The following is a 26,458-nucleotide window of genomic DNA, read 5'->3' as shown; positions in this document are numbered from 1 at the left end:
GTTTCTGCAATTATTTCATTACAATAAAATCATGGAAATAAAATAACCTATTATTTTTCCCCTTGTAATAAAATCACAATTTCCCCAGATTTTTCTAGTGGTCATACAAGGGTTGTAAAAACTTCTTAACGTCATCATTGGCAACACTGACCCCAGCCTTGTAATATGGCCGCTACAGGTTAGTTCTCGTAATTTTGTCACGTGAAAAAAACCCTAGATTTTACTTTATTTTATTGTTTATTACCATTTTTTCATACTTAAATTAGTTTGCATGTGAATCAGTTATCCAAAGCAGCCGGTATAGAGGCTGTACAATGTTATCTAATAATGCTAACGTGTCATCATTTCACCTCTGCGGACGTTTGGATTTACCGCGTGGCCACATTTCTCAATATTCTCAATCAATTTACTACCTTTATAACCTAATGTAATGATCGAATTATTGGTTTTATCTAGATTTGAGAAGGTGAGGAAATCAAGCTCAAACAGATGTGTTACAAAATGTTAATTGTCCTTTCATGTGTCCGCGAATAACCGCTTTCCAAAATCGGAGTAGGTCGTTCACTTACTATGCGTCATCATTATTCATTAACTTGTCCTCTAGTTTTTCAATATTTTATAAAGCTGTCGCAAATTCACTTGGCATCACCCGGTTTTTTTTTGTAAAAAATTTCCAGGCAAGAAATCAAAGAAGGCAAAATGGATTCCAGCCAGCATCACAGACATTATTGCAGAACCAACGACGATTCCAGCAACAAACTGGGCGGACTCTGTAGATGAGGAACGTAAGTGAAATTACCATGATCTTTGTTCTATACTTGCCCCTGTACTGGTCGTAATGCTACGGAATGCTATAGTGATCGACCCAATGATGATGTAAAGGGTAATGGCACGCCAATGTTAATCTCGTACTTGGGGCGCACCTACAGAGTGCTTGTCACTCCATTCGCCCCGGGAAGGTCTGAGTAAAGGTCTTTGTGTTTGATACTTTCTAGCCGGAAGCTTCTCTCAGAGGGAAGGTGGGGGAACCAGAAATGACGGTGTGATGTTAAGCCTGTGAAGCCTGGCCTGTGGGGCTGGGTGGAGGTGTGAACATTATCACTGTTGGAAACTCCTATGGCCAGCTGTTTTAGCATAATCTACGAGATGACTCTTGTCATAACTCAATTCAGACTAGTCTTTCATTGGCATGCTCCCTGATTTTTCTGAGGGTCTTATTATATCTACAGTACATAATGGCCTAGTTTTTAATAAACCAAGGATTTTTCAACCTTAATTGTGAATAAATTAAAACATCTCTCATACATTTTACTTGCTTTAATTATGATATCTGTACAGACATGCTCCTTACCAGTAAGCATGTCTGGAATTTTTCTCAAACAATTAGTAGAAACAACATTAACTGCTTGTAAATACACCCATCTAGATAACAATAAATTATGCAGGCATCATTAACATGTTGATTAATAATTGTTTGATAACAAATAACAATATGGTAGCTACCTATATGACATTCAAGTGATCTTTGTTTAAAATTTATAATAGTCTCTTTCTTTATTCTGCAGATAACTAGAAATTAATCTTGTCAATACAATGGTTATAATGATGTAATATTCACAAGTATTTACCAATTGTTTTCATCTCAAATAGCTATATAGTCCATTCTGTATTAGATTTTTGGAACAAATTAAAAAACCTTTCGTACTAAGCAGTCATACTACTTCTAGTTATATTTTATTATTCTTCACTAGGTGAAATATAAATGTAACTCATATTCCTTCTAATAATTTAAAAATTACAGCTATTCTTTTAAATATCTATTAAAGATAGATCTCATATGTGCAAAGCTCCTAGTAGTAACTAGTACACTTAATATCCTTTCTAAATGACATCATATATTACTGCTGCTTGCTCACGATAACTGGTTTTTCTAATTGATAATTTCAAGAACAAATTGCTGCAACAATCTAGCTTTAATATATTTATAGGGAACAAATATAATGACCACCATAAAATGCTTTGATATCCTTAGTTTTGTAACCAGAAATATCTACTGAACACCAGAAAAATAAAGTCTAAAAATGTAATAGTACCAGCTATTTTAGTCACGACTTCACTTTAAATTGTATTCGACCACCAAATTTAGTAAATGATCACAAACTCTTGACAACCAAATTAATGTATTATTTTTGCCTAAATAAGTCACTGTGATTGCCATAAAATGTAGGCTTATTACCAAATAAAGTATTATGATGCCATATTAAGTTGTGTCTGGCTTGCAATGCATGCGTGAGTGTCAGTATGACGAGTGACAGGGGAAAATGGAAGAAAATGACATATTGCACCGACCCCAAGTAAAATTGGGAACAGGGCAGGAGAAAGAAGAAGAAGAATGTGTTTCTCAATACACTCCCTCGAAAACACACTCTTATCGCACTGTTTAGTTAGAGGCATGCAATAGACAATTTTCCACCCTAGTGCAGGAAAAGGGTCCCCATAATGTTATTACATTTATTGTATCAGGCCGAACTTATTTTTTTGGAGTCAGTTTACTTAAACAGGATAGCAAGATGTAAAAACTTTGATTATCATTTTGTATTAAAATGCTAGTATAATTTTGATGATCATTTACTACTTTTGGGATAACAATGATTTATTTGGACTCATTTTGCTTAAATAGGATAGAAAAGTGTTAAAACTTTGGTTATAATCTTACATTAAAATGGTGGTTTAATTTTGGTGATCATTTACTATTTTTGGCTTACGCATGATTTATTTTGGAGTAATTTCACTTAAATAGGATAGAAAAGTGTTAAAACTTTGGTTATAGTTTTACATTAAAATGCGAGTTTCATTTTGGTGATCATTTACTATTTTTGTCTGCTATTTGTACTATATCTGGTGATCAGTTAAACATAAGCCATATTTATACAGTAGATCAGTTATTAGGCAGAACAGCATCCCCACTATATTTAGTTGAAAATCCTTGATTGCAGCATTTTAAAATATTCCATTATTTTATCCAGTACATTAAATCTGCCTGCATAGTATAATAAAAAATACTGTACTGAATACTGTTAATTCATGGTGTTACCATAATCAAAAAGCAAATAGATATCATAATTTTTTCTCAACATATCAGAACTTGTTACTCAACACATTGTTTCAAACATTTCTTAGCTGAAAATTCGTATGGCGGGGGCGGATACTCATCGCGCCAACGTGCGCCGTTGGTGCTGCCGTCAGCGTCGCGGGCGGCGCGCGGCGGCCTGGCAGTGGACGACGAATCTATACCTCGTCGCCCGCCCTTCACTGCACACATCTCCAACCTGCCTTACGATGTCGACGAAAGCGCTATCACTGAACTCTTTACTGGACTTAAGGTAGTCTTTATGATTATTGATTTTCTTTCAGGTTTGTTGTGGAGACCCAGTGCAGCATCAGTTTGTCTGAGCGATATGCTGCGTTAGGGGAGTTAATCATCGTGAAGTGAGGAAGTGTGTACTTTCCTAATTTAACAAATCAGACATCAGAGCGACTCCCTGTTTACCAGACCCAACTTTTTGCTTGAATATGGCTTAAAAAGATGCAGGAAAATATCCATAATCTGTGATACAAATTCTAACTAAGTATAACAAATAAAACTGAAGCAATCAAATTATTGATCTTTCAAGCTCACTGCCACATTTGAATGCCTCCTATTTACATAACAAGCAATTATTCACATTTTGTGAGCTACTTCAGTGAAGCATTATGTTTAATCAGTCAAGCTCTGCAATATAATTTAATCTGATATGTTCAGTAGTTTGATATTAATGGTGGCATAATAAAATTATTACATAACTGGTTCACTGGTAGAGTTATAAAATATGGAATGCAAAAAAGAGTAACTTTATACAAAAATCTACTTATAATGATGGAAAGTAAATCCTAGAGTAAAGGATTGTTGAAAGCCTTGAAGGCTTCTTAAAACTAGTTTATTTAAAAATAGGTTTGTTCTCTTATGAATTAAAAAAACAGCTAGCTGTTACTCAAACAATTTATGTACTTTATCAGTCATGTAAACTTGAAATAAATTATCTAGAATAAAATGTAACAAGTTCAAGGTAAAAATATGCAAAGTTCACTTGTTTATTTAACATATTCAGATTACAAGTTGTTTTGTGAGCTAGCTTTAGGAGTTTATTGCTTTTGAACAATTAAATATGCTGGCAAATATTCCTGCACGTCAGTGCCTCCCTAAGGTTTTAATAACCTACGATACTTTGCCAACTGAGTCAACCACCTTGCAAAAAAGATGGAGTATCTTGATTAGTCTGTATCTATTGTTATTAATTAGTATTCAATTTTGTCTAGATTACCAACCTGAGACTCCCGCGCGAAGGCGACCGTCTCAAAGGCTATGGCTGTGTGGACTTTGAAGACAGGGAGGGTCTCATTAATGCTATGAACATTCCTGACCTGGTAAGAATATAAGCTGTACTAGATTTTACTACATACTTCTTTGCAATTGAAAATTCCAATCATACTATTTTATTAATTCCTTTTACATTTAAAATAATAATACATTCAAAGGACACCCAGGTGTTATTCAAAGACAAAAATGTTAACCCCTATTCCATTTCTATTATATGAATAAAACTATTTACATTACCAGTTCTTTTAAAAAGCAACCTTGTGTGCTGTTGAAAAGGGTCCTATTGTGTGTACCACCGATTGTAAAGCTAGTTTTGTTGTTCATAGACAATAAGCGGGAGGCGAATAAGGATAGAAGTGTCTACCCAGGACAACGACCGTCGGATGGGAAGGGGAGGCAGGTCCGACCGGGACAGGTAATGCCCTTTGTTACTTGTCTTATATAGAAAATTGACAATTATTGTTATTGAATACTTGTTCATTGAATGCTTGTATGGCGAAAGTCCTTGGGAAAGTACACGACTGAGTGTAATAGAACATAGAATTTAGAAAATCAAACTGGTTAGAATCAATATTTTCTAGTCCAACAAACTACACTTTCAAGAAAATTATACAAAATCGTTGTTAACTTGTAGCCGATTGACGCTCGCATAGTTTTGTCGAACATTCTGTATAGTCTAGTCTGGTCAGACTTACTATGTACTAGTATTTCTTACGCTAAGGTCGTATTCAATGTCGTTTATTGAAAGAAGGTTCGTTAAATAAGCTCTCACGTCAATTACCGCTTCCTAGTATTGTGGCCGGAAAGAAGAAATGGCGCAGAACAAACTTCCCAACAACCCAGCTATTACAATAAATCTAATTCCAATATTGTTGCTCCCAGGGAATATGACCCGGAGCGCACGATGGGCGACTGGCGCTCGGGCCCGCGCGCGATGCCGGAGCCGGCGGGCCGCCCGCGGCCCGTGGAGCGCGGGCCCATGGACCGCAGCAACATGGACCGCGGGAACATGGACAGAGACCGCGACAGGGACCGGGAAAGGGACTGTGAGTATACACCTTACTGATATTTCTTCTTATTTACACATCATTTATATGTACAGTCTTGCCAGAATGGTGGGTAATTTATAGCAAGATTATTAATGAGAAAGTTAGTTCATTATTGAAAAGGGATTAGAATGTCACTTGAGATATAGTTGTTGTAACAGTAAGTGTTTTTTTTTATCATAAAATAAATTGAGGCAATTTCACCATGCTATATAATATGTCAATACAAGTTAATCCATAAAATCATCCATTTTGAGGTAAAGACAAACTCTGAACCTGCTTATCCCATTGGTATAGGTATTATTTTAGTAATTTGACTTCTTTTACACAATGATGATGAAGTATCGTGATGGTTGGAGCTAACTGTAATGTCACACATGGGGCGCACGTGCAGAGTACATGATCACCGATTTACTACATTCCTCAGTTGTAAAAATATCAATATTTATCACTGTGACAGTGCGGCAATTAAGCCATGTCATAATTTCTCATACCTTTGCAATTTCAAACAACTATTTGATAAAAAAAAATCGGTGATCTCTGTTACTCCATCCGCCTCGGGAAGGTCTGAGTAAAGGTCATACGTGCGTTGTGGCACCGATCTCTTTAGCAAGGAGTACCGCTTACAGCGGTAGCAGGGACACCAGAAAAAAGGGCTTGAAGGTAACGTTGAGGACTCCTAATGGAAGAAACAATGCTTTCAAAGCTCTTGGAAATTCCTGTGACCAGCTGTTTTAGTCTAATATGTGACGTAGCATTGCTATAACTCAATTCAGACTAGTCTTTGGTTAGCTCCTTCTATTTCGTACTTAATCTGAGTGATTAAATTTTTATAACTATCTGTGTACATTTTAGGCAGTATATTGTTTATTATTGTATTATAATGATTTGTTGTTGTGCAGCGAGTGCTGACAATCGTCCGGGTGGTTGGCGCGACGGCGACCGGCCGGCGCCGCCCGAGCCCGCGAGAACGCCGTACGGTGGACGCGACTCTTTCGGTCGTGATCGCTATGGAGAGTAAGTTTTATGTTGAATAGCATTTATCCTTCATAAAGACAATTTGAAAATATTGCTGGCTGAATGATGTGAATATATTCCAGCACATAACACAAATGGCGAAGATATTCCTGTCTCGATATTTAGTGGTTATATATCTTGTTATATAACGAAGTGCTAGATTGAATCGGTTAACTAGACACCGGCTCATGCCCCATGCTAGATTCGGTCGCTCTATACCTACATTTTTATTCAAAATTTCTTTATAATCCTAAATCCATGTTTCGGAAATTATATGGTTATAATGTTTGTTGCAGAGGTAGAGAACGTGGTGGTGGTTTCGGAGCTCGTGAAGAGCGTCCGGAACGCAGCGGCTATGGAGGCCGCGACGGATTCAGAACTGCAGAACGTGATGGTGGTGGATTTGGGTAAGTTTCCACTTGTATTCTTGGAACATTTTGTAATTTTGTGCAAAGATGAATGTTGATGTCATATAGATAGAGGGTTATAATATTTATTTCTATCCATAGAAATCGGGAAGGCAGAGGATTTGGTGGCAGAAACTTTGGTGACCGCGACCGTGAACGTGACCCACCTCCACGAGAAGGTACGAGAGGAATATTATATGTCGTGATTTTAATGTTATTAGTATATTTTTCTTATGATTTATTATGTTTATAAAATGAGGCCTAAAATCAAAGAACCTCCTATGACTTATAGTTTCCGTTCTGTTATCACATAAATCTGCAGTTAGAAAATTGAGTGGCAGTTGTTAAGCATCATCCTCAGCCTTTTAATCGGCCCACTGCTGGGTATAGGCCTTGTCTCACACAGCGAAAGATTGAGCGCTAATCACCGCGTTTGCTCAATACAGACTGGTTGTAAAGTAAATCCTTATTCCTCAGACAACAAACCCCGTGAGCGTCCGAAGCTGAACCTACTCCCGCGCACGGTGCCGCGCGAGGCGGAGGTGCCCACCAAGCCCGCCGACGGCGCCGCGCAAGACGACAAGCTGCCCGAGAAGGCGGCCCCCAAGCCTGTCTCCGCAGAGAAAGTCTTCGGAGCTGCTAAACCCGTGGACACGGCTGCTAAGTAAGTTAATCCTGCAGGATTACCTATTGTTCTGTCGTAAACACTTCAAGGGACTGTAGTCCAGGCAGAAATAAATGTTTTTATGTGTTTGGGTTAATAACAGGGCGTGTGTTTTTAACTGTTGGGTGTAAAAAGGATGCCTTTTTCCAAATTTTCTCACACTCAATTTTATTCATTAGATTTTAGCAAATAGCTGCTGATTTAAAAGAAAACAATTTTTTTCCTAACTATAACGATTTCCCTACATTCTGTGGAAACTTCTTCAACAAACAGGATAAAATTAAATACAATTGAAACATATTCAGCCATTTCTTTCACGGTGCGTGAAAATGGCTATACAGCAATTAAGTGTGACAAAATGATGTTTACCTTGAACACATTCATGTTAATTTAATTGGTTGGTGGGCTTGGTTTTAGATGAATCTTACCACTAATAATTTAAAAATTCGTGATTGTATTATTTAGTTGCATTACGATAATTGTAATGCACATACTGAAAATATCAAGGTGTTTCGTGCTTCGATATGTATTCAGTGAACATAATGTTGTTATGTGCTATATTAATATCGGTTAACTAGACACCGGCTCATGCGGTATGCTAGAATCGGTCGCTCTATACCTACATTTATTTTATAAAACTTGCTAAATATATATTTTTTTATATTTCCAGCAAGCTTATGGTTTTTTTTGTATTACAGGGAACGTGAAATAGAAGAACGTCTTCGCAAACAAGAGGAAGAAGCCAGACGCGGTGGTGAAGAGAAGGAGCGTTGGGGAAGAAGGGTCAGTTAAATTAAAACAAACTCCTATCACATTTCACATTTGTACCTACTATAAAAAAGGATCGACGAGCTAATAAGAATTCAATTTTTACAGAACGATCATTCCGGCGAAAGACGTGGTGCTCCTAAACGAGGTAAGCAAGAAAACAATACCCGTCTTACCACAAAAACTTTTAAACGCCAGTTTAAGACTTGTCTAAAATAATGTCAGATTATGACGTTGACATATGGTTCATTTTGCAGCCACAATTTTTTTAGACGAGTGTAAAACAGACGTTTAAGTTTTTGTAGTAAAGCCATACAAATCTAAACTAATTAGCATTATCTTCTATAACGTGTTTAATTCAACACAATTTATGTACAGATGACCGCCCAAGAGATTCCCGCAGCTACAACAGAGACCGACGCGACTATTCCAAGGACGACAAAGACAGACGCGACTACAAAGACGACCGGGACAGGCGCGACTACAGAGACGACCGCGACAAGCGCGAGCCTGAGAGAGACCGCCGCGACTACAAGGACGACCGCGACCGCCGCGACTACAAAGACGATCGCGTCGAGAGACGAGAGTCCTCCGGCGACAGGCGACGAGAATACTCCGGCGACAGACGTCCGCGCCGCGACTACTCCGGCGACAGGAGACGCGACCACTCCGGCGACCGGCGGCGCGACTACTCCGGCGAGCGACGCGACTCGCGCGACTACCGCGACTCCTCCGAGCCCGCCGACACGCCGCGCGACGAGCGCAACGGCCGCCCCCGCCCCAGCCGCTCGCGGGACCGACACGACGACATCGATGACAAAACCCTGCCCAAAATGAAAGAACAGGAAAAACCGGTATGTAACACATGTCACTAACTTCCACCTAAGTTTTCATCCACGTCATCCAAGATGACAGCTTCCCGCACCCAGGCAAAAAGTTGGGCTACTTTTTGATGTACATACCTATATTCCATGTTATTGTAAAGTATTATGGCCATTCTCAAGTTTTCGCAAAAAAAGAAACAGGCTATTCAGTACTTTACATACGTAATAATAGTATGATTTGATTCTACTCCCACATTCATTTTCGATGGCTTTTTTAATGTTATTTTTTTTCTTTGTTACAGAATTTTGTTGCATCAAATAAATTCAGCTTCTTAGAGGACGCCGACGACGGCGCATCCGATTAGCACGAACCTAAAGTTTGTGTGCGCGCTACATATTAGTGTCCATTTTACAGTTGACTCGAGTGTAAAGTGTAAATTTACGAGTATCAAAGTGTCTAACGTGTAGAACGGACTCGATAAAGCACTAAGACAATCTAAAATTGTGCTATGTAATAGAACTTGATTGATAGTCACTAGTGCGGTGTGGATATACGTGTATATTAATAGGGTTGCTATATGCTCACACTGCTTCGATGCCAGCCCCAGTCTTTGTTGTCGCTTCTATTATAGCGCACTCATTTACTTGAACTCTCGGGCAGGATGTACCCCGTATGCTTATGACAAGTGAGACGCCGCAGTAAAGACTGGGGCGTGTATTTGTGACCATGTTGTACTGATTTGTGTAAATTTTTCTATGGGTTTGTTACAATTATAATGTTATTGTGAATGGTTGGTAATACAGCCAAGTTTTGAGAACTGCAAATATTCCATTAAATTCTGAGATGAACAGGTTTAGATCCAGGTGCTGCACTTTCATGTCTTTTTTGTGAATAATGAATATTTCATAATTTTATATTATTGCAATGTCACCATAGGGAATCTAATTTCTATTTTTTAGAATATGTCTTTATGTTAAATATTTAGTCGATTTAGGTTATTAGAACGTTAATTGTATTATTTATCTTTACACTCAAAATTTGTTAAAATAATCAAGTGGTAAGATTTAAGCTGCAATATTCCTATTTTGCAAGTATGCATACAGATGTGCCTGCCTTGATCGTGATGAAATATAGATGTTAACTAAAGGTACCTAATTAATCTGATTAGGGCTTGGTCACAATATAATTAATGTCAAAACGTTACAGACGTTTCATTTGTAATATGGAAGAATTTTTGTTTGGTACACTATGTAATTGTGAATTATAAATAAATAATTACCCTTTTTACAGTACTGTGAATTTCATTTAACACTTATTACTCTTGTAACCAGTGACGGATTAACCCTATAAGCACAACAAGCACGTGCTTGGGGCCCCTGTTCTCCAGGGGCCTCCATCCTCTGCTGGCGTTTCATTTTATACCTACATTTTATCGAGATTCATCCACAATATATCCGAAATCACAAGGCGCGAGCAGTTCGGGAGTGACCCTTCATACACCCCCGCCTCTAAACTTGATTGGTCGCAGTGCTGTAGATTGTTGTACGATCGCAGTGATTTTTTTTTTCAATTGTGCAGTTGTTATACAATTTTTTTTCGGCTTCTACTCATCGTTGGGCAAAGAATTAATAGGCAACGATAGCGTTCCGAAGTCGCTATCGTACAGTCGTTGGGAAGCTCACGCTGTAACTACGAGTGCAATATAACAAACATATCCGAAAATTTTGGATGCTTTAGATCAGTGGTCCTGGTGGTGGTGGGCTGGTGGTGCCTGGAGGCATTCCAAGTGGTCCGCGGACCACCGGTTAAGTCCGCGGACGTTGTTATCGATCTTACGTTATCCATCTTACTTGTCCAACAGAAAGAAATGAAGGTTTGAAATGTAGCCCTTTTACGAAATTTTAGTTCTGAGTCTTAAAACATAATCAAGATTTCCCGCTCGCTTCGCTCGCGTTTTCAAAAACTATATGTCCTCGTTTTTACATTTGTCAACAAATTAAAAGTTAAGTACGTTTGGGCTACATTGTACGTAATTTTGGTTCTGAGTTTATAATAAAAATAATTAAAATTTCGCGCTCGCTTCGCTCGCGTATTCAGAAACTATGTGCCTTCGTTTTTGCATTTGTCAACAAACAAAAAATTAAGTACGTTTGGGATAAATTTTACCTCCGTACGAGTCCGAAAAAAATTTCGCGCTCGCTTCGCTCGCGCATTTGAAACTACATGTGCATCACTCTCGCTTTGCTCGGTCAATTTCTTCAACCTTCTATTTCCATTTAAGTAATAGGGGGTCTACACAGGCTCTGTGCTTAGGGCCTCGGATACTCTTAATCCGCCACTGCTTGTAACCCTATCAAGCTGCAAAAAATAGGCACGAGAACGTACGAAAACACCAGAGATGTGCTAAGCAGCTATAATTCGAAAATGTTGCTATGTAGTATTACGAGCTAGATCTAAGGTTACGAGGTGTGTTACGGCGGCCCCTACACCTTCAATCATTGCGCAATCTTCAACATTAACCCTAACGAAGGTGCGCCAGCGCAAAGCAGTTGTGCGAGGAAGATGCGCAACTCAAGCTACACGAATTGTCGATAGTTGGGAAGCAGCGACCGAAGCACACAACCTCCTCATTCCTGTTTATCTACATAAAACCTAGGCATATAAGTGCCTAGGTTTTATGTAGATAAACCTTAAAATAGCCACGTGTTCACTGTTTGTTATGTTCAATTTCTCAGTAAAAAAGCATTGTTGCATCAGTCATGACGAGTTTGGCTATCTAGGTAGGTATCAATCATATATTACGTCTGTTATTTGATTCTCCAAATAAAGAGACAAGAAGTGTGACTGCTCAAGTAGGTATACCGTTTATCTGTAGGCTTGATAAGATATTTACAAACGTGATTTGGTTTAATTATAGCGTCCTTCTTCGGTAAAATTCCATGTCAATATCAGTTCCTATTTTGCAGAATCATCGTGTCAATAATGATCTATTAGGTACCTACCTATGATCATTATGATGTACTTATCTTTTTATTGGCATGTTGAATGCAGATATAGGTCAGTTCGGTGGCGCAATGTAAATACATTGCCAATTTGTGAATTACCCAGCAAGTATAATTTATCGCTTAGCTACCCATCTTTGTCCATTCAGTTTTTTGTTTAGGGAAAGCCTCGAAAATTATGTCATTCATATGCTGTAGGTCAATAGTAGGAAAGAGCAGTAAATAGCGACCAATATACCTATCCTAACTATAGCGGTCGTTCACACGAGTCTACATGATGCAAGATTACAGTACATAAAAAATCGATTCCTTTTCCCTCAAGTTACCTAGGTACTGCCTTGTGGTCGTAGCACGTTGCTGAGCAATCATTTATCAGTTGTTGATGCTCAGAACGATGACTCGCTGAATGCCACACCTTACGGAAATGGATATTAGCTAGCAATAGGTATGCAGCTTTAAATGTATAGACCAAGTCTAGTCGCACAATCGCTACCTACTCCGCTTAAATGCTGACAAGCTTTAGGGTTGCGATAAATAAAAGGTAACTACATTTTATTACAACAATTTATTTCAATTACAATTTATAACATACAAGACAAATTTTAATGAAAAAAATAAACTTTAAACCATGCATTTAACTAATTATTAATTGTAAATAAATTACAATTATTATCATTTTAAGTATAAATGTATCTTTTTTTGTATTTTTTTTAACATTCAATTGTTTATAGACCATAGATTACAACTAATTCAACTGAAGAATTTAAAACTACACACTCTTATTTAAATGTGTAATAAAGCATCAAGCACATATGGCAAGATCTTTATATCCATAATCATAGAAACAAAACTAATAAATCTGTGCCTATAATTACAATTACTTTGTACTTAAGCACATCTATGAATATAGATTTTGCGAACAATGAGACATGAAACTCAAGTTGCTCAAGACTGAGGTCACAAAAAATCCATGATGGTGATCTTCACTTGCTCTTCAGAATAGCAGACATCAATTCATTTTTGAGCCTCTTTGTCATTTCCTCTAGAATATCAGCTCTGACTCTTAGTTTTTTGTTTTTCTCTTCTAATTCGTCAGCTAGTTGTTCCATTTGCAGCTCCTTGAGTTTCCTGTTCATTCGAGATCGCTTAGATGCTTCATTATTCTTATCTCTTAATTCCCTATATTTAAACTCCTGCGTAGAAATAGATGATGAGTTATCATCTACACTACACACCGAGGACACTGTGCTCTCCCTCCGTTTGGGAGGCCGTCCTCTTCGCGCCTTAGGTTGACCTTCTAGTGCCAAAATCATATCTTTAATGGGAACACTTGGTTTCCTTTTTCTATATTTCCTTGATGGTTGTTCGGAGTATGGCGTGTAAGTCTCGTCGGATTCATCACTGTCCTGCCGTCGTCTCTTGCTTGCTGTAGATTTGACGTCATCGTTGTCAGATTCCAGATGAGATTCGCTTTTGGGGGTAATAGGCTCGTATTCTACAGCCGGTGGTGTGGTCACTGCACTAAACGTCTCCCTTGTTGTTGATAGGGAAATGTCTGTGAACATCTCCTTTGAGCTGGGGAGTGAGATGTTCTGCGCTGGCCAATGCTCTGGTGGTTTCTGAAACAATGAAAAACAAATATTATACATCTTACATACGAATGAAGCACATGAGGGATTTATTTAAAAAAGTTTTAAGAAACTGATATCCTACGCAAATCTATGAAACTTACCAAGGGCTGTGAGCATTTCTCTTTTTCTAATTGCTCGACGTAGCTGAGCACTTCGGGAGTGCTGATGGTGTCGTACGGCCAGGCGGGTGCCCGCGCCGACACGTCCACGGACAGCCCCTCGACCCGCTTGGGCACGGCCGGCGGTTTCATTACCCCCAATAGATCTTGCTCTTCATTGATAATGAACTCGGAAATAACTACGTTATTGCTTTCGACCTCCCGGGGGATGACGGATCCGAATTTTAAATCAAGGGAGTCTTCTGCATCGATGAAGGGCGCTGTGTTTGGTGTTGGATTAGTGTACATATGATAGTATTGGGTGTCGTGTGTGTTGGTCAACTCTACTGCATCCTGGGCTTGCCACGGATTAGTGTTCGCGACCATCTCTGACGCTAAGTCTCCAATAACCACTGGCAGTCTGCTAATATCTAAGAAAGTTTCCTTAAATTGCGTATTGTTATCTTTATCCCATTCAGGGAAAGTGGGCATGTTGATGTCGTACTGCGGGAACTTCTCGTTCGGCGACAGCGGCTCATGCGGTGAGATGTGGTTGTACAAGCCTGCCGGCTGTGGAAACTGGGAGTTAACGTCTAGTGTTTCCCAACCTTGCGGTGAGAATGGTGTGTATGGTGTGTCGATCTTAAGTGCCCTTTCTTCAGTTTTCTTAGATGAATCTATTCAGGGAGAAAAAACAATTTTATTGGTTTTGATTGTATGTAAACTAAAATATTATTCAAGATTTTGCATTAAATAGATAAAGATTTTGATGGGGTTATATTTTACTTACCAATGGTCTGTACTACTTCTTCCTTTGCGGGAACGCAGGACAACGGAACCAGATCTTGGAAGAACTCGTAGTCCGTATCGTGAAACATTGCGCTCTCGAACAGGGGCTCCGGTTTCAAGTAAACCTGAAATCAGAGTTGTCTTATGTTAGCATGAGTTACACAGTGTGAGCAGAAACTAAAATAAACTTATTATTAATAGTAGTAATGCATTAAATCTATTAGTACTCACGGTTGGGGCGTCCATTCTTACCTCTGCAAAGCTGCTGGTGGTTGCCACGGGCGAGGACGGTGCTGGCGTGCTTGAATATCCGTCGGTAATCACTCCGTTTAGACCGTTTGAGTAATCCTTCTTCCCGTTCTTTAAACGATCTAGTTCTACCACTTTCAAAACAGTTTGAGTATTGAGACTCGTTTGCGAAAAAACCATGTCTTTTGGTGTTCGATTCGTACTGATTTCCGATATCGTCGCTCCGACTCGGACAGGTGATCTTTTGAGCAACCATTTTGAATAGAACTACAAACAGAAATGATACGACGTAACATAATGTGTGCATACTTGTATGAAGCAGGATATGGGAGGTGGAAGGACCACATACAAGGGTAGTGAGGGGAGTAGCAAATGATAGATAAAAATGATTTCGCTGTTATCTTTTGTCGATGTTTGAAACATCACACGAATGTTATGCTCCATCATCAGTGAGCCAATCGTTTTAATTTGAATTGTGAGACGGACACAAAAGAATTAAGAAGCGATCAAGGATGCACCTTGCCTACATATCATGACGTGTCTACCGGCGTGACTAGGCCGAAGCCTTGAAATCAAGATACCAATGATAATGAGTTTAGAATACATGTATGGTACATAGCATAAGTGTGTTATAATGAAAAGAATAACAGCATAGAAGGAATGGTGATTGCATAAATATTTAAATAGAGTAAATATGAATATCAAGTGGATATTAAATAGAGGACACAACATTTTTCCGTTAACGTCGGTTATGCAATCAACATAATGTCACCTGCCCTTAAAATTTTGTAGCTCTTCTGAAGGATTAAATAACTGTCGAGGCAATGTCAATAAAAAAGTCATTAGTTTTCGGTTGCTAACTCTTAGCGACATACCGAAACTAATTTTTCCTGTAAGAAGTTAGTAAAACTAGAACTATACAACTTATCTACATTAAAGTTATGGAAGCGTTATCTTAACTATAATTACTGGAAACTGCGGTTAACGCTTCTCAGTAATGGTAAAACCATAACTAACTTATCTATGTACCTAATTGTATACTAATAAATTAAGAACTAAAGCTATTAATTGTAATTAACTAAATATGACTTAGATCTAATGACTTATACTGTACGAATGGAAAGATACTATTGCTAAATTTTTCTGAATGTTCAAAGTTGAATTGTTTTTCGATTTGAACATGATATCTCAATGTCCTTGGAAGTTTGCGGGCTATCTCAATTTTTTGATACCGAGTACGTACGTAGGTTTTTTTTATTTTTTTGGTACGTACTCGAGTGTTTTAGTATGCGCTTCTAGTAGAACTAATATTAAGAGCAGGTACAGGTGCAAATTATTACAAGAAGGCCAAAGAAAACAAATGAAAAATTAATGACTGAATAAGTGACGTCGGTCCTGGCTGAAACATTATGGTGAAAGTAAATTTTGACGCGACCATTTAATGCACATTATTTATGAAGAATTTAATCTGCAATTTATAACTTAAAACGTTAAAAATTTAATCAAATTAGACTTCTTATTATTTGGAATACAGAAGTTCATTTAAACTTGATCTTTTCTAGTTTTATGTAAAAAAGTCGCAAATAATTAATTCTCAAGAATTTCTATTTAATTTTCATATTCCAACTTGAATTTTCAATAATTATTGAATTCTTGCGAAGCCCATATTGTTCGGTGTTTTGAGTTGACCTGTGGACAAAGGTTATAATTTCGAAAGTAGGGTGAACGCTATTACTTACTTCTTTGAACTCTTCTTGAGCTCCTAATGAAATTTTAACTCTTTAGGCTCCCAACCAACTACAGGTACCGACTGTAGGCCTGTAACAAGCAGAAATATCACGTCAATATAGTTGCAGTGTCTTTTATACTCGCCAGACTAGTTATCGCGTTCTAGAGCGACATTATCGTTCTTATCGCCTCTATCAATAGGGAAAACTTTTAGAAAAAATACATTACAATAATCGAAGTGTTTATCGCGTGCGTTCTAACATTGATTGACGTAGGTAGTTATCTATACACGACCTCATGGTGGTATTATGCTATCGTAGGTGGACGCCTACGACAATATCGATCGGGTTTTGGACAGCAGTAGACTTTGTACTTATTTCATGTACATAAAAAACAACTACACAAGTACCTAACTACTTACAAAATTGGTCACCTTGTATTCAGACTTAGTTAAAAATATACGATTGAAAAAACTTGTTTGTGTCCACTAAATACGTCTAAATGTCGAGGTTGGCATATCTCCAACTTATTTAACATCTTACAAATTAAACTAATTCGGACAATTTTACATACTAGACGTCTACGTCATCTTTCTACTTACGACAAAAACTGACATGGGGCTGTCCTAAAATGCTCTCCAGATAGAAACCGAAATTATTAGAATAGTATTCAAGACAGAACGAAAATGTACCGGGAAGTAGAACAGCATAAGAGCATAACACCCACCTAACTACGTAGTAGGCGTACTTATCCAAATCATCTTGTCAATAAGGAAAATTATACCAAAACTAACATTTTATCTAGCTTTAAAAGCGGCATTTCATCGCCAGAAACTTTTAGAACAAGTTCGGAATTTCCAATTGACTAACCAGATTTAGAAAGTCAGTCATAGAATGAGCAAATCCGTAAAAGTTTTTGAGGTCAGGAAGTTAAATTAGTACTATAAATCCATGGATATTCAATTTGTTCATTTCAGGGCCACAAAACAAGTCCAGAAGTTGTTCCAATTATGGGTACCAAGGTTATGAATGGAATTTTATAAGGTCATTAATAAAACATTAGGAGACGACACTCTATTGCTTCAATAAAATTGTCGCGCATTTTCTAGAACGATGATACGACGTGCGAGCCGATCGACAAAGCAACGTGATCGGGGGCTTCCCGACAGGTTGGAACATGAACACTTTGGTAATATTATTGCGCAATAATTAATATCCGGGAAAATTGTTGTAGACAAACATGGCATCGACCATAACTTCTTTAGACCAATATAAACACTTTAAAAGCACAAACACATAAAAAACCCTACATACCAAATTATTGCACAAGATTTAATTTTATGACACTATCATTTTTCGACCAAAATTACACTGAGATTCTTAGACGAATACTCGCTATAAGCCACAACCACATTCTCACTGCTCTGAAATCTTCCAGACCCTTATAAAATAACTTAGAGAAAATAGTTCAAGTTGGAACTAACAGTTAAATAAGTATTATTTTCTAGCACTCACCTCGTTACGAACAAATATTGTAACGCCTCCAGTAATGTAAATAGAATTCGCTATCCTCACAACAAATGAAGAGGATAATGAGCGAAAGCTTTTTTAGCGCGTCAAAACCTAAGTTTTGTTGATAAACTTTAGTGGACTAGTAAAACGTACAATCGCAACAAGCGACACGTGCACTGCGTGCGAACACAGAAAATATTGTGCAATGTTCACGGCTGTGGCGGCCCATACAGTTTTCCTAAATCCCCACTACTCCGCATTTGCGTTCTAAAAATATCTTGCTTGCCACGCTATTGGTCGCCCAAAATGACGTCAACTCGTTGGGCCAATCGGATCGCGCAATTACCACGGTCACGAGACCGAAGCGCTACGCTATTGAACTGAAGAAATATAGCGTTCATACACTGTTGTATTTATACGTATGTAGATTGTTGGGGAATCACACCGCTCAAAACATGAGGAATACTGTTTTCAGCGTGAGTCATCACAGCACGAAAGCAAAACAAGTACATTTTTATAATCAGAAAATTCATGTTATTAGCCAAGAAATGAATTTGGCTTCATAGCCTAAATAGCTGTTCCTAAAAATGTGGTTATCCAATGACCACGACCAAGTAGATAAGGGATTATGTTATAATGAATAACATACGACGTAATGTAATCACACTAAGGAAGATAAAACCAATAATATAGGTTTATGTCATCATTTTTGTACCCTACATACCAACCTACTAAAGCTAACGACATCTATGCACAATGAATCACCTAATTTTTGTTACGGTAATGGCATAAGATTAATAGACATCAGCTATGATGTTAAGGTAATCCTACCTATAACGTCAGCGTAGAAATGTAATTTTTTGCTTGGAAAGTGGTGACACGTCACCAGTCAAGATATATTCAGAAGCAATTCTTATGATGTAGCTTTATATAGAAGAAATAAAAAACCAGTAGGACTATCAACCAGCAGGTCGCAATAGCAATTTCATTATAAGAAGAGAGAGCAATGTGCCACTTGAAAACAGCAACAAAGTCACACTGCACCCATAAAATGCAAATGCGGTAGAGAATTACATAACGATCAATTAAGGAAAATATGACCCGTATTAGAGGATTCGCAAGCAGGTCTTGTCTTGAGAGTTGAAGGAACAACTTAAAATCTTCCTGTGTAATGCGATCCTAAGATTATAATCCAGCTACCAAATTAAAAAAATCGACTGATTAGATACAAAGCCTCTTTATAGACCCTAAATATTTTTCTAGTTGTACGTCTAGGGGAAGATTAAAATGTACATGAATAACGCTATTATTATTTTCCTGTTCTCATTGTCAGACAGTGTTGTTGCCATGAATTCGCAGCAAGTCGCTACAAGTCAGATTAAAACGCAATATCCTGAGGTATGTACGAGTAGGTAAGCTTTATTCGCACTTTGAACGAAATGACTCACCAATTCTCCCCTGGCATTGAACCAGGTTGAATAACCTCTTTTTTGCTGTTATGTACCATTCTATTGTCCTCTTAGAAACGAGACAATTTAGGTAAATCAAGCTCTTCCTTTTGTTTTTTTACGCTTTTGAATTCAGCCTCAAATACAAATACAGCGTTGACATTATCAAAAAAAAACAAATTATTGGAGAAGGCTACCAAATTGTAAAGTAAAAAACTTGCGAACATCTGTAACCAAAGTCAGATATGTAACAACACAAGGATCATGAAAACTGTGAGCAGTATTATAAGACATCAATAGGTACAACCCCTACAGAGAGAGAGAAAACTTCCACCGCCAGAAGTTACCTGTGGATATCGACATGCCTATGAATGAATCGACTTTGAACAAACAAGCGCCGCCGACGGCAGACATGTTTCTCGCCCATTTGGGCCTCTCTGTAGCCCGATCTACGTCATCATAAATAAATGGTTTAGATAACTTGACGATGAGAATGATTTGCAAAAATTTATAAATGTATGTATTTGTCTTACATAAGATGACATTCGGAATTTAGTTGAATAAATTATACATACTAAATGGACCCAGGCCTGTTATACTTTGATAGATTAGGATACTGCGACGTAAAAATCTACCTAAATGTTTACTGAATAAATGGCTGTTAACACAGCAAAATATTTTGCGCACGAACTGTGCGCTATCAGTAGACGTACCTACCTATGTTGTATTTGCTTTAAGATTAGAGTCACAATATGATTATCACTTTTGTTTGAACCAAAAAAAACTACAGCATTTTCCTGTTCCAAAACTTCGTTAATTTATTCTTATTTCTCAGTATTCGCGATGTTGGTGATCTCACGACTTTCACCGTCAAAGTCCTACATGAGTGCTTGAATATATTCCAACTTTTTATGGTTTAAGTATTTATATCAAAAAGTGGAATAATTACAGACATAGTTAAATAAAAACACAAGCATAGAACAGCAGCAATATTCTAATTTATGTACAAGTGTAGCCTTGATACGGTTCGCAAAAAGTGTATGTTGATGATCGTGCAATGTTTTTATGTTCATTTGACAAGATTTTTCCTCAATTTTTTCAAGCATACACATCTACATTATTCATACCAATTCAGTAGTTATCACGTTTTTTTTTTTCAAAATCCCCTAATTCTGTCAAGGGACAGGAATTTTTGAGGGGTAAGGACCCTTTATTTATTTTTCGAGAAATTGTAAAGACCCAGGCACAGAAGTGAAAGAGCAAATGTGTATTCGATTGCAAAATCGAACTAAGTATATCTACTAACGTTTTTAGAATTAGATACAAGGAGATGAAGACAAATAAATTAAAGTAGAATATTGCATGGAGAATAAACGTATTGATAACCTCCTCCTTTTTGTGAAGTCGGTTAAATTTAAACTTGGAGTTTTATAATTGTTTAATGAAACTTGTAATTATATGTAGGATCGAAGAGCATTCGTTCGAAACAAAGAACAGTAGAAAAAGATGCACAGGGGAATATACCTACCTGTGGTTTGCAGCAGTCTGCATATTCACTAATAAAAATTATTTACAATGGCCATTACGCTACTTAACTGTATGCAAGTATTGGTATCGATAGAAACATCTTTATCAAAATAATACCCAAATTAACTTTAACGCATTAACGGAACGCATCTTGGGAGTTTAAGATACTTTAGAAGCTGTGCCTGGGTTTCGAGATTGTTCGAAAGATTACGGCGTCACCGGTGCATTCGCGGAGGGTTTTGTTTTTTTTAGTTTTTACTGACTACTACGCTATATGTGCTTTAAGTACCTACGTCGAGTTCTATCTCCGATTACAGAGGAATCTCACGATAGTGCAAAACCGCCAATACTAAGTTTAAAGTTTATCCTGACTCTGAACTATAAAAAAACCATTTTGGGATTGCGTTTTAATACAATGTGATCTATAGTTCCATTGCATTCACTTCTTACATGCATTCGAAAAAGAATAATACGGTTATTCAAAAATGAACTCTCAAGCCTGATAAGCAAATAATACCATGTTTTACGGACATTTGAATTTTAAAGCTAATGGAGGTTTCACATGAAAAACCGTAGGGAAATTTTTCGTAGACATAATAATCGTCGACCAAGGAATCAAAGGTATGTTTAGTTGCGAAGTTTAACAAATTCATTTGCGTAGGTAAATTAGGTGCTAACGAAAGACAATAGTGTTATATATATTTTAAAATACAACGTGTCATGAACAATCTGAAATGTAAATAGGTAAGTATCAAGGGAAAAAATATTTAGGTAAAAGTACGAAAGCTAATCTAACTAGTACTTAGGTACCTACTATAAGCACTTGTTGATGATTCACAGATAACAAGCGATATACACAATATAAAAAGGCTGCAAATCAAACGACTAATCTAGTAGTAAACAAAGCAACTTAAAAGTAATAGGTACTTACATCATGATGTGTCTTGTAAAATGCACTGTTCTAAACTTCTTAATCTTATCCTTTCTCTGACAACAATAATTAATGCGGCGCAAAGCGACCTGCTTGTTATTAAAGCTATTCACTGGCCCGTAATAAATCGTGTTTAACAGATTGTTGGATTCTGGGCAGTACTCGTTGATCATGTTAAATTAAATAAAACTTTTCTTCAACCTTATAGCTATCAACGTCTATAAGAATATAAAACAAAAAATAATACGGTCGGAGGTCTCAACTTAAGACCAAAAATAAACTCAAACAAAATGAGTTACTAAAGTCACAATAACACTTTTTAGTGTAACACTACAATACACATAACTTTACGACGCCTGTCTTTACTGGAAAACAAGGAAGCGACTAAAAACTTGTGACACGTATTATTCTCTCAGGGATTTAAGTAGGAATGAAGTCATCTGGCGCCAACAGGATTTCTGCAACTCTACATGCTTTGAAATCGTCTGACGCAATAACTACGTTCCGTTTCATTGAGTTGTACTAGTGTGTATTATGTTATCATTCTAAACAAAGTGTGTAGTAACATGTGTGACTAGATCAAGTTAATTTTGATATCATTAATTTTAAAACTATTGGCACCTACATTCCTAAGACTAAAATGACTTGTTTGGGACTTGAAAATAACCACGTTTTCTAAATTGTTCTGCGTGAAACCGAACCGAAGACAACTTCTTGACGTCACAACCTCTGTTATGATCTTCTATCTTTATCATACAGGAAGCAAATAGTATACCTGTCTCTGTCGCCTTGAAAATATTGTTTTCTAATTGTTTACATTGCAGTTTTGCTTTTTCATTTATTAAAACTGCTTTAAACATGTAAGTGTCACCTAAAAATAACTTATGATATATCTGATGCAATGTGTTTGCCATTAAATTACAATAAGAAACAATGTGATAGTATGATGCAATTCTAGGTAACATTAAGTGAGATTTGTATGAGGGTTAGGTACCTAACTGACCTATCTGTTTTGAACTGAATTTAAATAGTACATTCTGTTATTAATATATAAAGCCTAATTTTCTTGTTATTATCTGGTTTTAGTCCTCTTCTTTATAGAAAAAACAGGTAACTTCTCAACTAAACAAGTATTATTATTGTTTCAATTAAATTATTACCTTATTGATGATTTCTATTTAAACTACATATAATATGTAAGCAGCACCCTTGTACTTAGCACACAAATTTTCTTATGTTAAACTTAGGTATATAACATAGATAAATAAATAAAAGTACTACCTACATGTAAAATATACAAAATTAATGTATATAAAATATTACTCGTCTAATGATATTTTAGTCTCTGCCAGATCACAAGACTATAAAGTTCCAGATTTTTGGAAGGTGAATGTGGGGTTGAAGCCAACATGAACACTAATGAAATAATGACAGAAAAGTATAGCTATTGTTTGTTTCTCCTTAATTGCATAGACCAAATACATCATTTATGATGGGATGCCAATAAAGTGTTTAATTAAGTATTTATTGTTGGCATGAAAAAGAAACTAGTAAGTAGGTAACTCCTTAATTGTTGTGATAATGTTGGTTTAATTTGGAACTTAAGTACCTACTTACTTAAAGAAAAAGAGCTCAAGACATTTCCCTTATATTAGCTTAATGATGTTTTGATAAATTTGTAAACACTCTCAATAATATTTTAAAAGTTTTATGTATTTACCTACCTAATGTATGTTTCAATATTTTATTATGTTTATAAACGATTCTCTGGCATGCACATGCACAATACAATAAATCAGAATACTACTACCTAAAGTCATCTCTTTCATCTGAGTATTATTTTTCTCAATAAAGCATATTTTATTACTTACCTACATATTTGAGATTCCTCAGAAAATTGACAACAGTTCTTTGTATGCAATCTCTTTTCAGTGTGAATATTAATTTAAGGATCCAGCTAGGTAATGGATTCTATACAAGCTGAAGCATACTAACAAAATAAGAGATACGTCCAGTATTTATATAAAATAATCACATAAAAGTGAGTCATACCATCTTTCTAACAAAAGGGTGTAAGTACACCAAACTTGGTAAAACTAGCAAAAAAGTATGCGAAAACCGCAAGAGCAATAGAGGCATAAAGCAATTTAAGCATGTACAAAACTCTGAACTCACCAAAAGGATTACGTCTTAAAAAAGTAGTTTGATTTACCGATTTCAATATCCCAGTACATTAGTATAATTTCGTTTGTCATTTTATTTTTGTAACGAGGCGCGAAAACTAAAATCTATATACCACAGATAATGTAGTGGAAACTTCTTGAGAGAAAAGTGAAGACAGTTCTTTCGTTATAGCTATCAAAATAAAATGTATAATTGAAATATGTATAAATGTACTAGCGTCTGCCAGCGGTTTCACCCGCATCCCGTGGGTACCTCTGCACGAACCCTGATAAAAAGTAGCCTATAGCCTTCCTCGATAAATGGGCTATCTAACACCGAAAGCATTGTTCAAATCGGACCAGTAGTTCCTGAGATTAGCGCGTTCAAACAAACAAACAAACAAACAAACTCTTCAGCTTTATAATATTAGTATAGATTAGTAGTAAGTTAATTTAACCTCACCTATGTACCTAAGCTAAATAATAATATTGTGTTTGTAAATAGTAAGATTATCCTAAATAGTGATAAGGTTTTGCATACCGAATGGTAAAATATGGCTGAGCTTTATAATTATAAGAACTTTGTATAAACCTATCCATATTTGCAAAATAAAAATTCTATTCTATTCTATTGGTCTTTAAGACTCTGATAGTGATAGTAGCGAGTCTTAGTAAGTACCTAATTCATTGTGCAATCGTCACATACGAAAAGCGTGTACTGCTGGACAAAGGCTGCCTACTGCTGGAGGCATAATCCAAAGCTAGGTATTTGTACTGGGAGTTATGTGGTGCAGTCACTAAACCCTTATTCTTCTTCTTCTTTCGTGTCGATCATCGACATTTCTTATAGTGAGACTACACTTTGTCAGCCCAATATGCCACAGCGAGAGCACGGCCGGATGCGCTCATTAGGCCCTGCCGCGAGCAAGTTTCAGGGCACAGTGGACATGCGATGAGGTGGGACATGGACCATGGTCTGCATAGCAGCCCCGCACATAGTCAGCCAAACCCTTATGTTCCCCATTTGTACTCCCCCGATTTTCTTGCTGAACTACTAGCTTATATACTTCCTTACACTAGCTTATGTACTACCCCATCTACCTGAATTTAGTTATGTTAATGTGTGTGAATTTTTAACCCCCGACGCAAAAACGACGGGGTGTTATAAGTTTGACGTGTCTGTGTGTGTGTGTGTGTGTGTGTGTGTGTGTGTGTGTGTGTATGTGGCATCGTAGCTCCCAAACGGATGATCCGATTGTAATGCAGTTTTTTTTGTTTAAAAGGTATGTCAGTCGGGAGTGTTCTTAGCTATGTTTGGTGGAAATCGGTTCAGGTCTTCAAGGTCATCAGCTCGTTTGCTAGATGTGATAGGAATGTTACACGCTCAGTTTACTTGCAAGTATATGTGGGATCTGAAATTTGAAACACTAATGTCTTTTGGAACCACTGAGCTGGTCTGCTGTTAGGGTATGAAGGTAGGAGACGTAACCCTGAACTGCCTTTTAGTAAACCCATCGAGTTTGGGCTCGTTGAATTTGTCTTGACGAGTTCTCTTCATGTTTCTGATTGACGAGAACCTGATGCTGGAAATGGGATGTGGCGGATGAAACCCTGAAATGCCGGAATGAAACGGATAAACCGATTTATATTTTTGCTGAAAATCTAGAATGTCCAAAGGTTAATCTTTATTGTTTCTCAATCTGTGCAATTCTCCCAGAGCCAATTTGTCATGAGGATTGTTAAGCAGGTTCCTTTGGCCGAGATCGCATATAGCGACCCATCTTAAGATAAAATAAATTAAATGAAAGAAGGAAAAATTAAGGAGCTCCTTTAAAAAGCATGAAATAAAATTAAATTATAAATTTAAAAAAAACCCCGACCCAAAAAAAGTACGCAATAATTATGACAAAAGGTTAAACACGCCAAACCCTATAAAAAGCAAAAAATAACTTTTAACACTACGTAAACTAAATTTTGACGTGTCGGGGGACCGCTTTTTACCTTCATAAATACTTACATAAATCAAATGATACCTACCTAATTACAACATTCGTTTAAAATAAAAACACGTATCTAAAGTAATGAATTAGAGCGGTCCCCCGACACGACAAAATTTAGTTTACGTAGTGTTAAAAGTTATTTTTTGCTTTTTATAGGGTTTGGCGTGTTTAACCTTTTGTCATAATTATTGCGTACTTTTTTTGGGTCGGGGTTTTTTTTAAATTTATAATTTAATTT

General features: G+C 37.0%; 2 protein-coding genes and 1 long non-coding RNA gene across 6 annotated transcripts; 2 read left to right on the top strand and 1 right to left on the bottom strand.

Moving 5' to 3' along the window:
- Positions 1-37: 37 nt before the first annotated feature.
- Positions 38-10,436, top strand: LOC124634589 (eukaryotic translation initiation factor 4B). Its single transcript, XM_047170216.1, has 14 exons — positions 38-178; positions 678-785; positions 3,181-3,383; positions 4,357-4,464; positions 4,744-4,832; positions 5,300-5,463; positions 6,366-6,480; positions 6,777-6,887; positions 6,990-7,066; positions 7,365-7,551; positions 8,250-8,334; positions 8,428-8,467; positions 8,698-9,173; positions 9,446-10,436. Exons 1-14 carry the CDS (start codon positions 166-168, stop codon positions 9,506-9,508), a joined length of 1,839 nt encoding a protein of 612 aa, XP_047026172.1. The 5' UTR covers positions 38-165; the 3' UTR covers positions 9,509-10,436.
- A 2,260-nt stretch (positions 10,437-12,696) lies between these two features.
- On the bottom strand, positions 12,697-22,415 carry LOC124634224. 4 transcript variants are annotated; one of them, XM_047169671.1, is made up of 6 exons: positions 22,059-22,415; positions 16,653-16,731; positions 14,917-15,180; positions 14,666-14,789; positions 13,879-14,552; positions 12,697-13,765 (listed from the first exon to the last, which is right to left on the bottom strand). In XM_047169671.1, exons 3-6 carry the CDS (start codon positions 15,091-15,093, stop codon positions 13,130-13,132), a joined length of 1,611 nt encoding a protein of 536 aa, XP_047025627.1. In that variant the 5' UTR covers positions 15,094-15,180; positions 16,653-16,731; positions 22,059-22,415; the 3' UTR covers positions 12,697-13,129. The 4 variants fall into 4 exon arrangements, with proteins under 4 accessions (XP_047025627.1, XP_047025626.1, XP_047025629.1 ...); XM_047169670.1 differs by lacking the exon at positions 22,059-22,415 and adding an exon at positions 18,156-18,370; XM_047169673.1 differs by lacking the exon at positions 14,917-15,180 and having other exon boundaries at positions 22,059-22,213.
- LOC124634225 lies at positions 22,406-23,884 on the top strand. The gene is made up of 2 exons (XR_006984833.1): positions 22,406-22,918; positions 23,401-23,884. It is a non-coding gene; the product is annotated as an uncharacterized LOC124634225 (long non-coding RNA).
- Positions 23,885-26,458: the final 2,574 nt, after the last annotated feature.

Source organism: Helicoverpa zea, chromosome 11 (genome assembly GCF_022581195.2).
Source record: "Helicoverpa zea isolate HzStark_Cry1AcR chromosome 11, ilHelZeax1.1, whole genome shotgun sequence".
In the NCBI taxonomy this organism is placed as follows: domain Eukaryota; kingdom Metazoa; phylum Arthropoda; class Insecta; order Lepidoptera; family Noctuidae; genus Helicoverpa; species Helicoverpa zea.
The sequence above is the reverse complement of the archived record's forward strand: the minus strand, read 5'-3'. Positions and strand labels throughout refer to the sequence as shown.

Coding starts and splice junctions, on each gene's coding strand:
- LOC124634589 (XM_047170216.1), top strand. Junction 5,464..6,365: donor CAGGGACCGGGAAAGGGACT/GTGAGTATACAC, acceptor GTTGTTGTGCAG/CGAGTGCTGACAATCGTCCG. Junction 8,468..8,697: donor ACGTGGTGCTCCTAAACGAG/GTAAGCAAGAAA, acceptor ATTTATGTACAG/ATGACCGCCCAAGAGATTCC.
- LOC124634224 (XM_047169671.1), bottom strand. CDS start 15,093: ATGGTTTTTTCGCAAACGAGTCTCAATACTCAAACTGTTTTGAAAGTG. Junction 14,553..14,665: donor AGAAGTAGTACAGACCATTG/GTAAGTAAAATA, acceptor CTCCCTGAATAG/ATTCATCTAAGAAAACTGAA. Junction 13,766..13,878: donor AGAAATGCTCACAGCCCTTG/GTAAGTTTCATA, acceptor TCATTGTTTCAG/AAACCACCAGAGCATTGGCC.